The sequence below is a fragment of the Amblyomma mixtum genome, chromosome 2, assembly GCF_055824585.1.
Source record: "Amblyomma mixtum isolate Tamu chromosome 2, ASM5582458v1, whole genome shotgun sequence".
In the NCBI taxonomy this organism is placed as follows: domain Eukaryota; kingdom Metazoa; phylum Arthropoda; class Arachnida; order Ixodida; family Ixodidae; genus Amblyomma; species Amblyomma mixtum.
This window is the reverse complement of record NC_143013.1, coordinates 176,215,531-176,233,299: the sequence shown is the minus strand read 5'-3', so window position 1 is coordinate 176,233,299 and position 17,769 is coordinate 176,215,531. Positions and strand designations below refer to the sequence as shown.

Sequence of the window (17,769 nt, the reverse complement as noted above, 5' to 3'; positions counted from 1 at the left end):
TACAGATCGCGCACACGGATCTTATCAAAACCTGGCGGCTTGAACATCTTCATTCTCCGTATGATGTTGCACAACTCAGCCTCTGTTAACTCGGGAAGGTACGCTGTTTGTGCGCATGCAAGTATTGGCTTGTATTCTAGACGTTTTGTTCCATGAGCAACGCGCGGCTTATCTGTTGCGTGAATGAATGTCTCGTTAAACAGTTCATACAATGACTGTGTTTCTTCCTTCGGAAAGTTTTTTCGATCGTCTCCTCAATCGCAGACTGTTTGACCCGGCCCATTAAACTGTTTGATAATTTCCATGTATTTTTTCCATCGTTCCTGTTCAGTGCAAACTCCTGGGATAGGTATCCTCTTTCAGCCAGTCGCGTTTTGGCTGTTACAAGATTTCGCAATGTGCGAAATTGCGGTCTAAGTGGGGTGTTTTCAGGGTCCTTCTTACAGTTTTGCCAGGCTTTATCCTTTAAGTAACACAACTCCATAATTTCCTGCATTATCCAGTGGCTGTCTGCTTTTCTTTGTTTAATTTTCACAGATTTGTATGATGTCGAGTATATTAGATAGATAGATAGATAGATAGATAGATAGATAGATAGATAGATAGATAGATAGATAGATAGATAGATGGATGGATGGATGGATGGATGGATGGATGGATGGATGGATGGATGGATGGATGGATGGATGGATGGGTGGGTGGGTGGGTGGGCGGGCGGGTGGGTGGGTGGATGGATGGGTGGGTGGGTGGGCGGGCGGGTGGGTGGGTGGGTGGGTGGGCGGGCGGGTGGGTGGGTGGATGGATGGGTGGGTGGGTGGGTGGGTGGATGGATGGGTGGGTGGGTGGGTGGGTGGGTGGATGGATGGATGGATGGATGGGTGGGTGGGTGGATGGATGGATGGATGGGTGGGTGGATGGGTGGGTGGATGGGTGGGTGGATGGGTGGGTGGGTGGGTGGGTGGGTGGATGGGTGGATGGATGGATGGGTGGATGGATGGATGGATGGATGGATGGATGGATGGATGGATGGATGGGTGGGTGGGCGGGCGGGCGGGTGGGTGGGTGGGTGGGTGGATGGATGGATGGATGGATGGATGGATGGATGGGTGGGTGGGTGGGTGGATGGGTGGGTGGATGGGTGGGTGGATGGGTGGATGGATGGATGGGTGGATGGATGGATGGATGGATGGATGGATGGATGGATGGATGGGTGGGTGGGTGGGCGGGCGGGCGGGTGGGTGGGTGGATGGATGGGTGGGTGGGTGGGTGGGCGGGTGGGTGGATGGATGGGTGGGTGGGTGGGTGGGTGGGTGGGTGGGTGGATGGATGGATGGATGGATGGATGGGTGGGTGGGTGGATGGATGGATGGGTGGGTGGATGGGTGGGTGGGTGGGTGGGTGGATGGGTGGATGGATGGATGGGTGGATGGATGGATGGATGGATGGATGGATGGATGGATGGATGGGTGGGTGGGTGGGTGGGTGGATGGATGGATGGGTGGGTGGGTGGGTGGGTGGATGGGTGGGTGGGTGGGTGGATGGATGGATGGGTGGGTGGGTGGATGGATGGATGGATGGATGGATGGGTGGGTGGGTGGATGGGTGGATGGGTGGGTGGGTGGATGGGTGGGTGGGTGGATGGATGGGTGGGTGGGTGGGTGGGTGGATGGGTGGATGGATGGATGGATGGATATGTTTAGATAGGTAGATATGTTTATTTGAGTGTGCCTCAACAGCCAAGTGGCCTAAACGAGCGCACACTAGGTCAGATACATCAAAATCACCATTTCAAAACATTTAAAAGCAGGCACGAAAACAACAATTTGGCAAATATGTCCATGTCAATAAACGTTTTGTTATATAAGATTTGTAAACGAGTCATCGGACAAAGGGCGTGCAAATCGGGATAAAATGTGTCGAAACATTTTGCAGCTTTTGCATGCGGCACACGAAAATTCAGCGACATCAGTAAGGTCCCACAGTTAATGAAACCGCGCACGACTTTTTGCAGAAACTGCATGTCACGTATGCGTCGCTTGTCGCCAAGGGTAGACATATTGAGGTCTGCCAAGAGAGAATCATTGTCGTAGAAACGACGGCGACCAATATATCTATCATAATAGATGCGTATGAACTTACGCTGGACATTTTCAATTTTCGTGCAATAGGCAACAGATACGCTATTCCAGGCTACTGACGCAAACTCAAGACGCGGTCTCACAAGGGCACAGTATAGAGTGCGTAGACATTCGTGCCGTCGAAATTTTTTTGTTAGTCTAGACGTAAGACCAATATGCCTCAATGCGCGTAACACAATTGAATTTACATGCAGTCTAAAATCAAGCTTTGAATCAACAACAACACCAAGGTCTCGTACATGGGCCACGCGAGAAATCTCACCCGCCAAAAGTGTGTAATCAAACGTAACTGTGTCGCGTTTCCTAGTTAGAGACAGGACGGAAGTCTTCTTAATATTCAGTTTTAAGCAATTCATCAAACACCAATTCTCAACGTTGTTAATGTCAGCTTGCAATTGGCGGCAGTCCTCAATATCTCTAATATTACGGAATAATTTGAAATCATCTGCGAAGAGCAAAATTCTGGAGTTCTTGACATGTAACGGCAAGTCATTAATAAACACTAAAAACAACAGCGGTCCTAATTTGGAGCCCTGAGGCACTCCCAAAGATGACAGAAATTCGTTGGACACACAGCCGGAAAATCGTACCATGTTACGGCGGCTGCCAAGGTAGCTTTTGAGCCATCTGCAGTATATGGGGCACAGTCCGTATCTTTCAATCTTCATCAGAAGTACCTCATGGGAAACCATATAGAAAGCTTTAGTCATGTCAAAGTAGACTGCATCTACCTGACCACGATTAAATACATGTGGCCCAGTATAATCAAGAAAGCTGCATAAATTCGTTTCCACAGGTGCGACTTTGCAAGAAATGTATTATACAAAGTCATGTGATCCAGAGATAACATCTCATCCCAGATTGTGTGCTGAATTGCATTGTCTACATTCCTGTCTAAAATGTTTCTAGCTATAGGTCTTATGTTCGCGCTACCTTCGTAGTTTGAAGTTTCTGTCATGGTTACTAGCGCCACAAAGTAGTGATCTGCGAGTTTCAGTTAATTACTCCTCAAGAGCAGTGTTTGTCTGCCATGCGAACAACTATATGGTCGATGCACGATGTAGTTATCTTGGAACCTAAAAATTCCTCTCTAGTACATTTATTAATAAAGTTAGCTAATCCGAATTCTGCCAGTAGATAGAGATAGTCACTGACTACCCTACTTGACTCTTGCATTATATCTATATTTAGATCTCCCGCTAAAATAATATGCTTCTCGTTATATATGTTTTTACTAGTGATCTAAGTTCTTCCAGGAATAAAGTAGTGGTCTTGCTGGGTGGTCTGTATATTGCACACACAGTGTAAGTTGCATTCAATTTGTTAAGAGAAACAACAACCATTTCTGCAGTGTCTGTGGATACCTCAATTTCGTACGACAGCCAGGTATCGTTAACAAACACGATCACACCTCCTCCTTTTCTGTTTTCTCGACACCAAGTGTAATGAGAGTAACCAACAAGGCTGTAAATGTTTTGTTGGGTTGCGTCTAGATTAACCTCGGTTAGGACAATTACATCTTCTTTCTTCTGCCGCCTATTCATATAAGCACATAGATAATCCCAGTTTTTTATGCTACGCATGTTTACATGCAATAAACTTCGTTCCTGAATCAACCCTTCTTCTTTTGAAACCTGGTTTACGTGAGAATCCCACTCAAAAGAAGGCATGAGCTCAGCCATTAGTTCATGTTTTCCAAATCACTTTCCGTTGCAATGTTGATAGCAGTACTTCCTTCTTCCCGCCTTGCAAAAATTTTGCCATTGAGCATGCAGACAAACTTGTAGCCCTGCTGTGTGCCCCTCTGTTTACTCTGCCAAAATAACTTCTTTTGTGCTCGTGTCAGATTTTCATTTATGTAAATGTCATCAGACTTCAGTGCATACTTCTTCGAAATCCAAAGGTCACGATCAGCCAAGTCCTTAAGTCTGACAATGATTGGAGGTATCTTATCTTTCTGCTGTTCTAACCTGTGAACGACTTCTAGTGAGTGACGCTCGACTGTCGCTATTTCTAGCTTTGCGCTCAGTCCCTCTAAAACTTTGTACAGATCTTCGCCCTGCTTATAGGAAACGCCATGCAGATCGACGTTTTTCCGCCTTGAGTACTGTTCAGCACTCTCAGCGTTTTCCTTCAATGGCTGTTCGAAACAGGGTACGTCCCCGAAGGGCACAGCAGGGTCTACAGAGCCTCTCCCAGGACTGCAACTCCTGAACAAACCGGTCACCAGGTCGGGGAGAGCCTGTACCCATACTGTGGGTATCTGAAGGTGGGCTTGGAACCTGCCACCTCCCGCAGCCGAGGCGGACGACCAAACCACTAGGCCACGGCTGCGTTTTTCTTTCCCACATTCGACGGGAATTTCGAGGCGCAGGCTGTCCTTCCCACGTGGTGCACTCCGGGAGAGCCGAGCGCTAGGCGGCCGGAGGGCCGCCTGTTCCCATTGGATTGACCGGTTGGGTGGACCAGCGGACGCGGGAGTTGAACCCCCGATCTCCCGTAGCCGAGGCGAGGAGAGCACTCAAACACGAGGCCACAGCTGCGGTGCCGCAGCCGCAGGAAGTAGTCACACCTGTGGGGTCCGAGCACGGCCCCCAGGTCCGGTAGCCCGGGTAAGCAGTAGTGTCGACGGAGGCGGCCCCTGTCCAAAAAATGTCGGACTGGATGGGAAAAGTGGCGCCTGGGTCTTGAGACCCAGGCTCTCGACGACGGCTGTCCAGGTCTGGTGGCCCGGACGTCTGCGGCCGAGAAGCCCAAGCCTGGAAACTCGGGGAGCTAGCAGAACTCGTTCACCTCAGTCGCCGACCGCGCTTGAAGACGCAGGCTCCTTTCCCACGCAATGCAACCCTAAGGGAGCCGAGCACCACGCCGAGGCATTGAACCCATTTTGAGGAAACCGGTGGGTACCCGGCCAGCGGTGGGAGTCGAACCCAACACCTCCCGAAGCCGAGGCGGTTACTCTACCACGAGGCCACGACTGCGGTTGTGGGTATGCGCCATTTTATTTGAGGCCAACCAACCAACCTAGATGGTTCCCGTCGGGCACGCCGTAGTGAAGGCGCGGCCGGAAGCCGTAATGAACAGGGTGCCTGCCCGGAAAGGGAAGATAGGGCAAAAAACATTTTAAGTGTAGCGAGACACAGGAAGCAACGCTGTGATCATAAAATGATGCTTGGTACGCGATAAGTATCTCACTGGAACGAAGAGCCTTGTGCGGCTAGTGGACGGCTCATTTCAGCGCTTGCCAGAAGCTGCAGTACAGGTGCAGATACCATACCACAGCAGAAAATTTACTGTTCTGTGCATAGAACGCCCCATAGGCGGCCTCATATTAGGCATCATAAAGGGGAGTAACATTTCCTAAAGACCCAGTAAGTAGACACGAGGGAGAGCAAATCGAATTCTGCACGTCGGGACGTCGTAATGATCGTCAAGGGAAAAAGAAATGGCGAAGGAAGCGAGAGTGTACCAGCTCAAACACAGAAGCAGTAAACGAGACACCTGAGAAGGAAGGACGTAAAAATGCAAAGGATTAACGCTCCGCGGAAGAGAAAACTTTTCGAAAGAAAGATGCGGCACTAAAGTGGAAAGCCGCAAAAGGCTAAAGGAAAGGCCAGCGAATGTTCGTAGTGAAGCAGAAGCGCAGAGGGAAGTACGGAAAAGCGAAAGAAAAAATTATGGCTGAGGCTTAGCTAAGGTTAAGCCTAGTCAGATGCGAAGCATATGGGTGGCTAGGCTTGGTAATACATGGCTTTCCTTGGTTGCATACTTAGTCATTTTAATACAACCACTAGAAGCCTTCGTCGTGGGGGAAGACAACGGCATGGCTACACCGGAACGCCGACTAACCCCGAGACGCGCGTTGGGTGAGCGCCTGGATTGCCACGGAAGCCGCGTCTGCCTGCCCGGTGCAGCGAGCGTTTCACCTACACCGAGTGTGAACGCGCGTTCGAAATGCGCGGGAATGCCGCTCGAGGACATTCCGGCGTCTGTGCGATGGCATCGTCACGACGACGTCACGGTGTCACGTGACGTGACGGCTAGGGGTCCCACGGCGACGGCGCGAGGTGGAGGCCGCCTCTCTCATCCGACGTCACGTGGTGTGACGTCACGGTGTCACGTGGTGTGACGTCTAGGGGTCCCACGCCGACGGCGTGAGTGGCAGCTCTAGCAATATGCTTCGCATAAAACAGCGCAAGAGGACAGTGTTCAAAATTCCCGCCAAGCTCAACTTAGGTTAGACTGTATGTTTATCATGCTGCTGTACACTTTGCTCAGCTGCCTTTCGGTCCTACAGGCAAATTCTCGAATGTGTTGAAAATTGTGCTGACACCGGTCCTTATTGTTAGCCTGTGTGCTCTAACACATGTGCCTTGGAATCTGTCAATTGCCTGTTTCGTATGTGCATGCCGGCTCGAAGCATTCTTGTATGTATGGATATGCCGAAATTTTCAAAAGGGGAAACGACAGAAGGCCAAGTCGGAGACCCTTGTTGCATCAAGAAACCAGTGTGGAGAGCCCCACGCCCTCATTACGGAAGCACAGTGTTGTCGGTAACGCGTTACAAGTAACGGCGTTACCGGTAACGCGTTACTTTTTTCGGTAACTTAGTAACGTACTCGTTACCATTTCGGAACTGTAACGGGTAACGTACTTACGTTAACATTTTTCGGTAACGTGAGGTGTCACGTTACTAGTTACTTTTTTTTAAATATTCCCCCTCCGCCTCTCTTTCAGAGAAAAAAACGCCGAAAATGACGTTGCAAATAAACAAAATCTACAGTTGCTCTCGACGATCCTTGTTGCGGCTCAAATGCATGCAAGAAAACACCTGCCCTTGACGACGCACTAAACTACAAAAAAGCACGAACACTCATTCACACACTTGTCTTCACCCCCAAACCACTCACACACACAACCATCTAAAGAGTGGACGCATGCCGAGCCACCAATGGACCATTTGCAGAAATCTGTAAGTCAGTTTATCCGTAACCTTGTTTTCCAGCCAAAAGGTTTCGTTCCCAGGCGACACTCTCGCATTCTTTGTGGAAGCAGTTTCCTCTTCTGATTAAACTCAGGAATGTCGCCAGTTTACTTCAAGATGGCCCTAGAGCCGTCGAAAAAGTACAATGGTACAGCACACAAAAGGGGATTGCAGTCAACCGGCTGTAGCACCGTAGTAGAGGAAAAAAGAAAATGGGCCTTTGTTCCTGTGCCGGCGCAGTGATACAAAGCTTTCTAAAAACTTTCTGCTCAACAACACTGTCGCTCCAACTTTCTCCCGACATATGGCCGTTTCACATGACGCGATGCGCACGAAAAACTTTGGTCCAGTCGCAGTGTCGCAGCGGCGCCAGTCACGACAGCCCTTTCACATGCTTGCGGCGCCTGCGATTTCTGTTGGTGCGGCACGAGCGGCACCGGCATAATTTACTAATAATAAACGTAGAATACGCTTAAGTTTCACTTTTTTATTGAATTAATGCATTTTTATTAAAACATCAAGTACTTTATGCAAAGAAGGTATTCTTAAGTTTTTGCTTTTGCACGCAACTACGATGAGCAGCTCGTTAAATAATGCACGTGACATGTTGAGAAATCAACCGGCAGCGCTTCCAAACAAAGTGAAAATACCTCTGGTGCAGTTTCGCCGGCTTACGCTACGTCGTTTCCTGTGATGTCACCCCTCTGAATTCTATTGGCTGACGGCCCCTTCGTTCGCAACGATCGCTACGACTGTGCGGCGTGCGACCAACTGGTTGGAAGCCTGCCGCAGCCGCTCTGCGACGGGAGCGGCGTGCCCTTCTGTCGCAGTGCGGCTGAAATCGCAGTGCGCTGTGGCAAGAGTCGCATCATGTGAAACGGGCAATAGGTATACCACCCCCCTTCTCCCCTAGCCAGAACAAGGAACAACGCACACCCCACAGGACTGTGACCAAGGACGGCCTTCCTCCTTTTCCTGCCTAGACTCTGTTGCAGGCAGAGTGCGACCATCCGGAGTTTCCATTCGCTTGAAGGATATGAGCGTGTCGTCAGGGTTTGATACCTTTTGGTTGGAAAACAAGCCTTGCAGAGAAGACGAGTTATAGGTTACAGTTACAGCGAAGACGCACTGATTAAAATTCATGGCCATGGAGTAACGGCAAAGTAACGTGCGATACTTTTTTTTCGGTAACGGTAACGCGTTACCTTTTTTTGTAGGTAACGTAGGGCGGTAACGCGTTCTTTTTTTCTTAGCGTAACGAGTAACGTATTTAGTTACTTTTTTTCGGTAACGCCTACAACACTGCGGAAGCATAAGTAGGGAATATATGCTTAAGTGTGCCTTGAACTTGTGTGCTCCTTATTTGAAATCTGTTAATGCATTACCGAATTGCGACGTGTACTCAAGTCAATCAATTGTCAAGTGTCTTATACGTAAACATCAGTGTATTGATGTGTCATGGCCTTTGTCATTTCACTTTGTGAGCGCATGCATGTGCGCGCGAATTTTGTGTTTTGTGAATATTGTTGCACAATATTCTTAAAGAAAGGGGCACTGTCACAAATTCAGCGCATATTCGAAGCATGAAAAAAAACGGGTGCCGCGCGGAGCAATCTCGCCAGCGCGCATCGTTGGAACAGGGGAGAAAGAAACCTCAGAGAGCGCCTTACCTTGTGCGTGTTGCTGCCCTCTACACTTCGCTTGCCGGCGCGACGCCAAGGAAATTATGTCAGCGCGCGTCGTCGATCGTTGCACAGTGTTTGAGTGAATTCCACTCCCGCGACAAAACCACTCGCCCAACCATGGTCCAAAGAGGCGGGACGGCTTCGTCGTTAACCTCTTGTCGTCGGACTGTCGCAGTGCCTGGTGAACGAACTGTTTCGTTTGTTTGCCTCTCTCTCTTGTGTTAGTGCACTTTAGGCCACGGTGAAAGACATAGCCTACTCTTACACCGTGGTTTAGGCGCAATATTTCTTTTGTGTTTCAATCTCTCTCGAGTGTTACTTTGTGCGAGTTGCATTGTATTGTGAATCATTTTGCATGCGCTCGTAGGAGTTATTGGGAAATTCTCTGTATCGTCTCTTGCTGTCTGAACTTTGAATTGTTTGTAAACCTTTGGCATCGACCTATTCTCTATGTTACGACCGGTGAAAGCTGGGCAGCAAACGACCATCCCCTTTGTCAATTGGTAGCTGATCTCTGGCCGAGCTTGCCGCGCTGAGTCGAGGGTATCTCCTCTGTGACCGAGACCCCTACCCCCATACGGTCTAATGGTGTCTAGGAACACACGATAAAGTGCACGAAGCAGTGGCGGTCCCAAGAAGGGGGGGGGGGGGGGGGGGGGTGGAGGGGGCGGTCGCCTTCCCCAAACGCCTTGGCACATTTTCCCGAACGTCCGTTTTCGGGCTCTCATAGGGCGAGATCTGAATTTTGACGTAGAAATGGAAAGCTTTTTCGTCGGTGATGCATCAAGCATTCCCCTACTTTGTACGTTCACAAGTCGGGCCTGCCTTGCTTTCTTTTACTTTTGCGGCAGAGGTGCCCACAGCGCCGGTTTTTCGCAGGCATGGGCGATGATTTTGCCCCCCCCCCCCCCCCCCCCCGCAAGGATGATTGACCACTCGCGACGCTGAAGGGTCAAGGTTACTCCGCCTCCTCCTAGTATTACCGCCGGGTAGCGAGCACTTGCACGTTGTGGGGGCGGGGGGCAGTCGGTTGAATGTGCCCGGCACCCTTCCCGACCTTCGCCAGTTAGCAGCGCTCCTCGTTAGGACCGTGGCTCTCCCTCGCGTTCCTTCTCATTTTCTTCGTGGTTCTCCCCCCCCCCCCCCCCCCCCGCCCTTTCAACATCCGCAAATCGTTGGCGCACTGGGCCTTGAGTACTCGTTTTTTTTGTTTGCCACAAGAACGAGGCGGAAGGAAAACTACGAGCCGGGCAGTTGGCTTGCAGATTTCAGTCAGCAGTCGAATCTCATCTTTGGCACGCGGGTATAAGAAGTTTGTCGCTCCTCCCCCTCCGAATTTGAGAAGAGTGCAGTGGTAGGCAGGTTGGCCCGGTTAATTATAATTTCGGCGTCAATCAACCATCAAGTCGCGCACAATATCATGACACTTAGCCGCTGCCTTATTTCACACAATTTTACGTTCTACAGGTTTATTTATTTATTTATTTTAGTACCTCAAAGACCCCATATAAGTGACATTACATGAGGGGTTGGTTTTACCGAAATATTGACAAAAAAAGAGCACATTCTGTACAATGCCAAAATCAAGGTTCAAAATACGAATGAAACAGGCAAACAGCCCCGAAAATCAAGATACAAAATGCTCAAATCCTTTCTAATACAAGAAAAAAAACACAATAATAAAAGACATGAAGAAGCGCTGAACGTTGGGTAAAAATTCAATAACGGATTAGACAACAGAAAAAACCGCATAGTAAAACAAAGTGCAATAGGTCAACGTTAGAGGAGAACGGTACACGGAAACCTAAAATGTGTCAAAAGATTTAAGCTTATGTATGAATGCAAGCGTGTCTTCTATTATTACAGTGGCATTTGGAAGGCCGCTCCTATCTTTTGCTGTTCGGATAAAGAAAGGCTGCACAAATGCTTGTGTTTTTGGGCGGAGTTATGACATCTGTTGACTGTTTTTGTGGCGAGCTGAAAACAGGGAATATTTTCTGACGTAGATGCTTAATGGAAATGAATAGCGCAAGCGATGAAAAGGGCTAAACTAGCTGGTTTTCGATGGTGCTTTAATAACTGTAAGCTGGATCGGTTCTTCAGATCGGTTACACTTGTTTAGGATGAGTAATCGGAATGAACAAATCTAATGGCGTGATTTTGTTAGTTTCTATGGTGTGAGAAAGGAATTCTTCATGTGTTTTCCAAATGACGGCTGCATATTCTAAATTTGGGCGCATTAACGTGGTGTAGGCTAGTAATTTTACATGTGCTGGGGCAAGCTTCATTGAGCGTTGAAGATAGCCAACAGATTGGCTGGACGCTGCAGTGATGTGATTGATGTGCGTTGACCACGTAGGATCGTCCGACGGGTGTAATCCAAGATATTTGTATGCTTTAGTAGCATGCAAACGAGAACCCTAGATAAAACTAGCTATGGGATATTAAGTTGGAGCGTCTATGAAAATGCATGACCTTACACTTAGCAATATTTAAAGACATTTGCCATTTTTCACGCCAGTTTCCTACTGCTACAGCAAGTCATGTTGTAAGCTAATGCTGTCTTGCAACAATGTTAGTTATGCAACAAATTGGTAGTTATAAGAGTGCAATTCATACGTGACTGTCAAAGGTATCGTGGTCCTGCCGTGCCCTCACAGTTACTTTTGCGCTTCATGACTGGCGCTATCATTCAATTTGAAATATTTTGTGATAAATATACCTGTTTTGTTTGTGTGTTTTATGGGAGTTTAACGTCCCAAAACGACTCAAGCTATGAGGGACGCCATAAGTAAGGGCTCAAGAACCGCCTGGCCCTTAGCGAAAAAGAAGATGTGCTAAAAATGCATTTCAAACGTATTGTATTAATTTCATATTTATTTCGCATTTTTTTGTCCCTATGCTTAAACTGCAATACGGATGCTTTCTAAGTATACTAGGAATAATATTTTAAACGCTCTTAAAAATACGTGAAAAGTACATTTTTGCCCGCTGAGCATATTTATAATGCATTAAAAATATAATAAAAATATACATTAGAAATATACCAAAAATATACATTTAATACATTAAAAATATGTTTACTCGGGCTTAAAAAAAGTCTACTGGGCGGCTCCATGGAATCACACGGGTTAATTCTTCAACTGGAGAACAAATCGTACACGGGTTTTTATCATTAATCAACAGGAGTCTGATATTATAAGGTCACGTGATTGAATGGGAACGGCAGATAACTACACACAGCATACCAAGACGACAGCGACACAGCAAACCACAAATCCTACGACAAGCGCTATACTTGGCTTGCCGTATATATACCCAGCGAAAGCGACGCACTATTTTGCACGGTGAGGCCTTTTTTTGCGCAAATACTGTGGGCTGCCAAATTATCGCAGAAGTACCCTACTGGTCGCGTTCGAATCTGGGGTTAATTTAGGACGGAATTGCTAGTTGAAACTTGCATCAGGCACAGGTCAAGAGTCGAACTGTCAACCAACAGATACATGGGCGTGTAAGGGAGCCGGTCTGCCTTGCCAGACGGGGTCCTTTCCGCTGGCTTATTCGGACCCAGAAGTACCCATGGCGCTTTTGCTGGTATAATGCTATCACGTTCTCACACGTAAATGTTCGAATGACATTGAGTGGAATGACATTCAAGAATAGGAATGACATTCGGACTCGACGGACTGCCGCGGTGCTGCACGACACTTTCGAAACGCATTCGAAAGCCTCAGCTCGTTTTCAGTGTACAGCGACGACGACGACGGCGGTCACACTAGTCCGACAACGACAGTATATATCACGCTGAACAACATCATGTAATTATAGTGAAATATCTAGTTGACTATAATATCATTCTAGAGGGACACGTTTTTCAGGCCAACGACACCGACGAATCCGGTCGGCGGACGGTCAGCCTTGTCGGCGGCTGAGCGAGAGCACGGTGATGAGGCGGCGGTGTGTATATGCTCGCGCTTCTAAATGAGCGAAACGAACGGCTATATTTCACGTGTGCACACCTGAACACTCACCAGCAATAAGCGCTTGCCAAATCAATTTCAGGCGACGACGGCTCTGTTCCCTTCCGCGACGACTAGGCCCAGCGAGTTAGCAGGGTTGGATCTGTGATTTCGGCGGTTGTGAAGAGCGAATCACAAGCTTTAGCGAATGCAAATAGTCACCAGGTGTAGTTTTGGCAACAGTGACCTGAAATCAACTATTGCTTGCATCCCAGGGCACGCGTACGATGAACGGGAATCGCCGGTGTGACCCAGACTGCCGAGCCGTGCTTTACGGCCAGCAGCAGTCGTCACCGTCGCTAGCTTGTGGATAACAGTCGCCAGACATACTTCTGGATAACGTAGTTTAAAAAATAGTACTGGTCACATCGGAGAAAGCCGGGACAAGAAGCTAGAAGCGCCAGTCCTGCGCGATGCCAACAACCCGGCTTTCTCAGGCGCGCGATCGCATCATCGCTTCCCACACATTGTCGCACTGCGTAAACAAGCACGAGTACAACTAGTAAAAAAGAAAACAGATTGTTTAATAGAACGAAAGCGCAGATTGCGTTTTATGTTATGTTATGTAAACAAGCGATGTAAACAACAGTATGAGTGCAGTCGTCCTCATCGGCGCACTCCCGGGGAAATTTCATGCTGACGCGGTTAATATTCATTGGCGTAATATTATCTTCAAGCACTCCCTTAGACAGAACACGTGTACCATCGTTAGATGACATTCGGTTGGAAGGCATTCGAAGCGCCCGTGTAGCAGGGGTATAAGTGGTGATCACCTTCCTGCTAGAAGTTACCATAAACGAAAGGATGACAAGAAAGGGAAAGTTTTCACTCTTCGCTGAAACGTCATTTCGAGCCCTAGATTGTTCCACGGTAGGTTGAAGTGTAATGCAAATATGTTTACGCGGACAACCCATTTGTTAGAATTTAAATATACTTCAGACGGATTAATTGCGTATTTATGAAAGTACACTTTAAATAGATGGCCAGCACCAAAATGCGATCCCGAAACTCGATTTTGAGCATTAGATTGTTCAACGACAGCTTGTAGTGCGCTGCAAACATGCTAATGCGGACTGCCAATTTGCTAGAATTTCAGTGTTCTTTGGACGAATTAATTGCGTATTTACGGAAGTACACTTCAAATACATTGACGACACGCAAATGCCATTTCCTGAAACGCGATTTCGAGCACTCGACTATTCAACGGCAGCTAGAAGTGTGCAAAGACATTTAAAAGGACTGCCCGTTTGTTAGAATTGAAGTATATTTCGGATGAATTAATTTCATATTTACGAAAGTTCACTTTTAATACATTGACAAGATGCTAAAACTACATACATATACGTTTACAAGGGCTGCCCGTTTTCTAGAATTGAAGTATACTTTCGATGAATTAATTTCATATTTCCGAAAATACACTTTTAATACACTGACAAGATGCTAAAACTGCATACATATTTTTTCACGTATTTGAAAAGTGCTCGAAGTATGCTTTAAGTGAGGTATTTTTGGCACATTTTAAAAATATATTTCGAATACCAAGCATGAAATTTCAGGAACGCATTTCCTACATATTTTTAGTGCATTCATGAATACAAAATATGTTTAAAATACAATTTAAATAGCCCACCGTATATTCCAAACGTATTAGTTTTTGCTAAGGGGGGGTTCTTTAATGTGCACTGCGATCGCGCAGTGCGCTGGCGCAAGAATTTTTCCTCGATCGAAATTCGACCGCCATGTAAATATATATGAATTATATAAGTTAATGGTTTCGTGAGCAGTATTCATACATAAATTAATAATATATATGAATTACATATGAATATTGTAAACGTAACCATTGGCGTTCAAACCATGAGTTATGGTAGAGCATCATATCGTTCGCCATTGATTTTTCAACAACAAAGTGCAGAACAAATGTTTTACAAATGGAGTGTAAATAAAAAAATTGTTCTTTATATTTTTGCTTTTTTTATATACGGAAGTCCGCCCCCCCCCCCCCACCCTCCCTCCTAGAACCAATCGCTGGGACCGCCACTGGCGCTAAGGGGTGACAAACATCGGCTATCGGGAGCTATGTGCAGTAATCCCTGGAATAGATCGTGAGGTAAACACATTTTGTTTTCATGTAGTTAGGCGGACCAACTCTGACTGCCTCCTGGGCCTGGAGTTCTCTGGTCGCGACCACTCGGGACGCCGTGTCATGGGACTGGTGCCCCATGAAGGCATGGCAACTATGGTCGAGATGAACACCGATCTCCTATGGGAGGTGCCCGACAGCTGGAGCCTCGAAGAAGCATCTACGGTGCCAGTGGCGTACGCGACTGCCTACTATGCGCTTCTTGTGCGTGGCAACATGCGACCGGGAGAGTCGCTACTTGTCCATTCTGGCAGCGGAGGCGTTGGACAGGCGGCAATCTCTGTGGCCCTCTCCATGGGATGCACTGTCTTCACTACTGTGGGTGAGCATCACAAACTACTGTTAAGGTGACCCACGACATTGCTGGTTACTTTCCGAAAAGCACAGTATTCGCACCTACTGCGAATCTGCCATAGTGCCCCGACATACAATGTAAACGAAAGTGTTTTGCATTGACTGATAGAGTTGCGTATAGGCATGCTGCCCCGGTATGATATCCGGGGCAGCATCCTTTGAGTGAAAAAAATTTTCGTATGCAAGTCATGCCTGGCATATTTCTTGTTTTCGTACTTGCCGGAAAACTTCAGCTTCTTTACTTAAATTCGCAGCGGCCAGTTTGTAACGCGACTGATTGGCGACCTGTTGAATTATCTCATTTTGTTCTTTGCAGATGCTTTCCTTCATATTTAACTGGCCCCTGAAATGGTATTCTTCAAATGTTGAGTTCTTTACGTAGCAAATAATCGCTTAAACACCTTCTACTTGCCTAACTTTTTTTTCCGAATCGTTCACCTAAAAAGAAACTACCCATTTTGAAGGTCAACTCTCTGTGATCCGCAAAGCTGCTTCTTAGACATGTTAACTCGGCTGCCTTGCCTGAGGCTCACTGAGTGAATTACTGGGCCGAAACTTAAATTCTGTACTTTCCTCCCGCTGCGGCTGAGCGTCTACAAGTGAATTTTTCTGTTGCGGCTTATTCTGCCAACATCTGCATCTTGCAAGTTATTACTGTAGGGTGTACTATTAGGGGGGGGGGGGGGATGGTGTGTCTTTATGTTCGATAGATGCTGGGAATAGGGCAGACAACAGCAGATTTTGTAATGTCTGCCTATGGTGGAGATATTCTAGAAAACACACGCCGCAGGAAGGATCAAGAGGGTAACTAACACTGGCGCTTCCATCGGACGGTCCTTGCTAGTGACAATTTGCTTGTGAGCGGATACGCTCGTCGTGTCTGTGATCGTGCCTCTATCGCTTTTCACTTAAACCACTAGGTGTCTATTCAGACCATAACACACGAAATTGGTTCACGTTCTCCTAGAAACAAAATATTCAAGCACATGCAACTAGGCGTGCCGGCCGCTGGATTAAACAAGCTGGTAACGAGAACTGGGGGCGGTCCGTCTCTGCCGAAAGTGTGCCTTCGCCTTCCATGCTGGAGGTTTGTCTCATATTTATGCGTTATTTTTGCAAAGACGCTACGTCTTACTGAACGTAAAGCTAAAAAACACAGGCGTGTTCATCACGATAAAAGGCGATATGTTTTACGACAGTCGCCCATTTTATGTCAGACACAGCTGTCAGCGCCCGCCACCTAGCGGCGATCGAAAGTGCTTAAGCGGTATCCGCTTGGTCAACGCAGATTCGCATTTTTAATAAAATTAAACGCATATACTGAGCTTCGCGGTCTTTAAAGACAAAACTAAACTGAATGCAATTTTATGCGCCGTGAGCTTCTATCATCTTTACTTTCTTATATCCTCCCCTACGCACAGTAGCATGTCAGCGAATATAAAGAGCTGTTTCTCTCCTTCTCTCCACAATTGAACCGAAGTGTTCTTAAGCCATTTTGTAAATTTCGACAGAATGTCGTGTTATTTGATAAAAAGGCGTGTGAAATCCGTCGTCAATATTAGCAGTACACAGAACGAGTTTGAGACGGCATTCATTGCACAGTGTCATAGGAACGCCTCACACAAAGAAACGAAACCAAAACTGAGAAACATGATGCCACTCTTTTTTCACCAAAAAGGCTCTTTGAAATGGAACAAGTATGAAAAAACCTTGCGAATATTGTGTTAGGAAAAATGCTCGGCAACAAAGACAGTACAGATCTCAAGCTGAATAAGAAAGCCAACGTTTTCACCGGACGGCTGCCAGGTATACGTGTTCATTCTCAAGTTCATTGGGGTCCTGACTTACATTCGTCTTGTATTACACAGTCTTGAGAAGTTTGCTTTCCACTGTGACTTTGACCAGGTGTTTTCGGCAGAAAACCGGATAGGTGGAGTCTGTGATGGTACTAAAGGTTTTGCCGGATTGTGGGAGAGGAAAAATGGCTGTAGTGTGAGCCGTTCCGGTCCGCTTTTAACTTTTGTTTGAGGAGCGATTTGTAGTTTTCGTTTAACTTGCAGGTTTAATTACACTGGACCGCCGGGGCATTGTGCCTAGGCGGTGGTCCGGGGTCGCCCTTGACAGAAAATATCAAAGGCCAAAAATTCATACCGTTGTTTCGTGCAACTCGTGTTCTTTGGAAGCGCAGACACAATACTGCCCAGGAAAACATGGAAACTTTCAGAATAAGAAAGATCATTGAAAAGTGTGTGACTAAACCATCGTTGCTTTGCGCATCAGCTCCTGCCCCATGACCTGGACTGTCCTTATTCGGTCCATATCATTTTCGTACACTCTAAGAACTGATACTCTCTATGATAGAGTATACCGGCTACTGCACTCTCTTTAGCAGCAGCTTACTCCGCCTAAATTCCCTAAGGAGTGAAACGCCTCCTTCGGTAAAGAG

The 17,769-nt window shown here is 47.1% G+C and overlaps 1 protein-coding gene across 1 annotated transcript in view; it reads left to right on the top strand.

Moving 5' to 3' along the window:
- LOC149361717 (fatty acid synthase-like) overlaps positions 1 to 17,769 on the top strand; it is a 132,155-nt gene that overhangs the window by 85,843 nt on the left and 28,543 nt on the right. Inside the window, exon 18 of the mRNA XM_089568134.1 lies at positions 14,966 to 15,291. Coding sequence (XP_089424260.1) covers positions 14,966 to 15,291 — 326 coding nt within the window. The remainder of the gene's footprint in view (positions 1 to 14,965; positions 15,292 to 17,769) is intronic.